This window comes from Sylvia atricapilla, chromosome 15, assembly GCF_009819655.1.
Source record: "Sylvia atricapilla isolate bSylAtr1 chromosome 15, bSylAtr1.pri, whole genome shotgun sequence".
Classification (NCBI taxonomy): domain Eukaryota; kingdom Metazoa; phylum Chordata; class Aves; order Passeriformes; family Sylviidae; genus Sylvia; species Sylvia atricapilla.
This window is the reverse complement of record NC_089154.1, coordinates 3,755,464-3,760,378: the sequence shown is the minus strand read 5'-3', so window position 1 is coordinate 3,760,378 and position 4,915 is coordinate 3,755,464. Positions and strand designations below refer to the sequence as shown.

At 49.2% G+C, this 4,915-nt stretch overlaps 1 protein-coding gene across 1 annotated transcript; it reads left to right on the top strand.

The window, feature by feature from the left end:
- Nucleotides 1-232: 232 nt before the first annotated feature.
- GRIFIN (galectin-related inter-fiber protein) lies at nt 233-2,580 on the top strand. Its single transcript, XM_066330394.1, has 4 exons — nt 233-244; nt 1,665-1,744; nt 1,836-1,998; nt 2,416-2,580. Exons 1-4 carry the CDS (start codon nt 233-235, stop codon nt 2,578-2,580), a joined length of 420 nt encoding a protein of 139 aa, XP_066186491.1.
- The last annotated feature ends 2,335 nt before the right edge of the window (nt 2,581-4,915 follow it).

The following is a 4,915-nucleotide window of genomic DNA, read 5'->3' as shown; positions in this document are numbered from 1 at the left end:
TGAGCCCTCTGGATGCCAGGGCTCCATCACGTCAGAGCCCAGCACCGCGGGGCCGGATCAGTCCCGCACGGGTGACCGGCCTGACCCCGCCGCGCTCAGCGGGATTTGTCCCTGACAGGACACCTCATCCCTCCGGGGATGCCAATCCCTGCACACGTGAGCTCCTGGCCGGCAGCATCGATAAAAACCGCTCTGTCCGTGCGGCCGGGCTGGGCTGCGGCGCGGGCGAGCGATGGCACTGCGGGTAAGAGCCGGGGACAGGAGGTGGCATCGCCTGGGCTGGGCGGGGGTGACAGCACGGGTCCGGCAGGGCATGAAGGAAAGTGCAAGAGAAGGGCTGGGCGGGTAGAAATCCTGACTAACACAGGGGTGCTACTTACAGAGCTGCTCCTCTATGTCAGTCTGGTCCAGGCTGCGGCAAACCGAGGTCGTGGTGCTCAGCGATGGGCAGCAGGACGGATTTTCATCCTGGCTATGCCTGGTCTGATGGCAGGAATTCCCACCCGGAGGGCTTTAGCCAAGACCTGTGTGTTGCCCTCCATCTCTGCTGGGACAACCAGCAGCAAAGAGGGAACAGCTCTCTGCTCTGTGTGCGGTTTGTCTCTTGCTGGGGTTGGTGAAATGGTTACAAACTCAGGGGCCAGGCAAGGTGAACCTTGCTGCCATCACCACTTGCTTTTTGAATCCAGAGCTCTGTCAGCTCCAGCAGCTCTCTGTGCCTCACAGGGCTCGGAGCCTTTCAGTGGCCATGTGTGGGGTCCCAAAGCTGCCCTCCTAAAGCAGCCAGGCACGAGGGTATGGGGTTAATCATCGCCAGCTCCTGCCCAAATGTCTCAGCTCTTGCCCAAAAACATGCATAGCTCAAAAAAGCCTTGGAAATAGGAACTCATGACAGAGAAAGAAACAGGGGAGTTGAAGTCCTGACCTATAGGAAGGGAGAAACAGGCACACAACTGGCAGTGGACATGCCAAGGCTGGGGAAATTCTCTTAATGTGAGCAATAAGTTTTGCAAGAGGGGATGCTCAGAAGTGCAAGATCATTGGAGGGTTAAAAAAAAAAAAAAAAAGTGGGGTGAAATGGCAAGAATTTCTTATTAAAATGAGTTATTTAATAAAACGATGAATTATTCAAAAAGGACCCTTTTCCAGCTCATTTTATGCAAGTTTAACCTTGGAGATGGGGAGAGCTCTTGGAACACGGGATCAGGCAGGAACTTGTGGGAAGAATCAGCATGTAATGTTGGGTGAGCTCAGACTGGATGTCAATTTACACCTGTTCCTCTGCTTCAAAGCATCACAAAGTTTTCTGCTTCAGATTTGTGTTTCTCAGGTGCAGAGAGAAGCAGAATATCTTTGTGTCCTGACAACAATGAAGGCATTCAAGTTCTTCTTTAATTTTTGCTCTCTGATCCAGCTCAGCTCATTACAAAAGACCTTAGTGACAGCAAATCCCACCTCATCAACTGCATGTCATAGAGACTTGATTTCTTATCAGTTTAGACTCCCTGAGATTATTTAGGAGTGAGAAAAAGATGGAGATAGAGAGTGTGCCTGTGTGGGAAGGGGAGAGGGAAGAAGATGACAATAAAAATGTGAGAAAGAAGTGTGACTGAGTGTGGCAGTGCATCTCTGCCACCTTGCTGTGTCCTCCTCCTTGTCTGCAGTTTGAGGCCCTGCACCCCGAGGGAATCTGTCCTGGATGGAGCATCGTGGTCAAGGGTGAGACCAGCTCCAGTTCAAGCATGTAAGGACATGCTCTGCTCCCGGCTCTCCTGGCTCTCAGGGGCCAGGAGCATCACTCACAGCTCTCCATCTCCTTTCTCTCACTCTCTTAGGTTTGAAATTAATTTGCTCTCTGATCCCGGAGACCAAATCGCTCTCCACTTTAACCCTCGCTTCTCCAGCTCCAGAATCATCTGCAACTCCTTCCTCAACAGCCACTGGGGGCAGGAAGAGGTTAACAACACCTTCCCCTTCAAAGCAAAGGAGCCCTTTCAGGTAACCCTGGGTCACCCCACAGGTGTCCTCAGGTGCAACAGGAATAACCCAGATACTATTGGGGTGCTCCCCATTGCCAGCACCATACTCAGCAACATCCCCTCTCTGGCTTCATCTGTCAGTAATTCTGTTATAACCTGGTGATTTCTAACCAGCCCTGGCACAGACATGCAGAGCTCCAGCAATAATCCCTGGATGCTGCATTTGTTCTCCATTTAGGCTTTGCATTACTACCAGATTTTGTTATCATGAAAGGAAAACCTCAGTTATTCCCTCTTTTTGCCCAGAGTGGAGGTGAGAAGTGTGTGTGTCAGCTCTGGTAGGGTTCGAGGTGGGTGGACAGATCCAGCAGCTCCCTGACATGATGGAAGCAAGGTCCAATAAGGCAACATGAACGTAACACAATCTCTCTTTCAGGTGGAAATCTACTCTGACCAGGACTATTTCCACATTTTCATCAATGAAAACAAAGTCCTGCAGTACAAACATCGGCAGAAGAATCTTTCATCCGTCACCAAGCTGCAGATTCTCAATGATATTGACATTTCCTCAGTGGAAATCACCCAACGAGGTCTTTACTAGAGAGTTGGGACTCTCTCACAGACCATTCCCTCTTGAGCTTCTGATTCAGCCAAGGATCATTTCCTCCCCATTTCCACATGCCACCACCAACCAGGGAGATAGCTATGTGTCCTCGTAGTGGAAGGGATGACCATTCCCATCACAAGCCACTCAGCACCCAGCCACATTGCTGAGAACAGCCCAGACCATCAAAGACCTTCTGCCCCCTGCACCTTAGGCTGCACAGCAAGCCTTGTAGGTCTGATCATCTTTGCTGCACATCGAAATTTGTCTCGAGTAGTCTGGACACCTGAATGTTACCTTAGAAATTGTGTTTGCCCACGGGCAGGGTGTGAATGAGCACCAGTCCTCAGCTGGGCACGTGGGGAATGTGGATGTTCGGGGTGGAAAGGGACAGTTCTTTCCAGGAGTTGGGTAAGAATGATACCAGATTTGCCAACAAAATCAACCAAGGAAATCCCTGCTGAGACAGCCCTCCTTGGGCAGATCAATCCCACAATTCATTCCCTGCCAATCCAGGCACTTGGCATGAGCAAGGGCTGGTCACTGGGCAGAGGACACTGTTGAGATCTGTGTGATTTTGGCACTGGGAAAACACTGCATTTTTGTTTTGAGGGCTAATGCAAGGTGAAGGTCTCTGGTATGCAGAACAGTGTGATAAGATTCAACTTGCCAGGTGTTGCCAGGAATTCTTTTCACCAGCTGAGAGAGGTTTGCTCAGCTCTACTCCTGCCAGCTCCAGGCTTCTCAGCCAGAGCCCCAGTGATGCAGTGTGTCAGAGAAGGGCAAGAGCTTGAGGAGACACATAAAAGCACATGGCTCCTCCACCATGCACCAGAAATGCAGCTGGACTCCAGGCCAAAGGAACTGAGTAAACCAGGGTCTAGAAATTTTGATAAGCCTGGAATGAACAGAGTGCCTGGGGATATGGATGGGCAGCCTCTGGCTTTTCTCTGCTTTATTCTTTTCTTTTCTTTTCTCCCCCTTTTTAGTTGTTTCTCAAAACAGTCCACTTGTCTCTTGCACTCTCTTCTCTTTTCCAGCCTCTTCCTTGAAGCACAACATGTCTTTGGCTCCTTGACCAGGCCTCAGCAGAGTAAAAGTTGTTATTTTTACTTTGTTTTAATTACACGCATCATAAACAGCATAATGTCACAGTGTTAAATCTGAACAGGAACTTATTCCAAAAATGCAATTACAGCTGCCCCCTAATCACTCCTTTGTTCCTCAGATATAAGACAGAACACATTCCTGATGGAAAAGGCAAAGATGGTCTTGCCTTGCCAGTCACTGAGGAGAAATCACTTAATAAGGAGTCAGCCCTGATGCATCCTTGCCTTTGGATGAGATCTCTGAAGGTTACAGCTTTGCTCCAGCCTTTTCTCAGCTCACATTGGCCATTCCTAACACTTCCTCCTATTTGCAGCTTCAAGGACTCATGAGGAAGAGGTGGGTGTAGAAAACCCCAACATATGATGCCATAAACCCGACATTCATTAATCTGTTACGAAGTTTGCAGTGTTTTTCCAGACCGTCAAGAACACTAATGGGAAACCATCCTGTTCTTGTAGCAAAGGGCTCCTTTGGAACACAAAACAATGCCAAATGGTACCTTCTCCCTCCAAAAAGAACAGAAAACATGTTTTGGATATGGCAATGGTCTCGATGGCAAGTCAGAATAGTTGGGGATGATGAGATTTCCTCTGGCCTGGAATAAATCCATCACCACTGGGACAAGAGAGTCGACTCAAATTCTGGTTGTCATGATATAACCCAAGATTTCAACAAACTTTGCTCTCATGGCCATGCTCTCAGCAAAACAGGCACAAACCCAGACAAAGCCAGGCCTGCTGGGATCTCTGTGTCATCCATCTGATAATGCTCAGCAGCATTTGAAAGAAATCGTCCTTTCCATTTGTGCTTTTTCAGGGGCTGATAAAGACAGATCATTTTTCATGGAGGAAAAGTGATTTATAAGGGCAGTACTTTGTACTTATATGGCCACCAGCTGCATCCATAGGCACCGCTGCAGAAACATCCCAGAATTTCATTGTTCCCCAGAAACCAGCACAAAGGAGCACAGACAAACAGGGCAAAAACATTTCAAGAACAAATAAACAAAGAGATGCCACAAAAATCCGGCAGAGGCAGAGATTCTGCCCTGACTCCTGGACACATCCCCCCAGCTCCTGCCAGCAGCTGATCTCACTCCATTGCCATCTGCACCAGGAGAGCCCAAACTCTCCTGACACATCCCCAGCTCTGCTGCTGCCTTCAGGGCTTTATCTGCTGCCTCCTCCAGCCAAAACACAGCCAAGGGTGAAGGGGGTGCAAG

Coding starts and splice junctions, on each gene's coding strand:
- GRIFIN (XM_066330394.1), top strand. Junction 1,745..1,835: donor ACCAGCTCCAGTTCAAGCAT/GTAAGGACATGC, acceptor TCACTCTCTTAG/GTTTGAAATTAATTTGCTCT. Junction 1,999..2,415: donor AAGCAAAGGAGCCCTTTCAG/GTAACCCTGGGT, acceptor TCTCTCTTTCAG/GTGGAAATCTACTCTGACCA.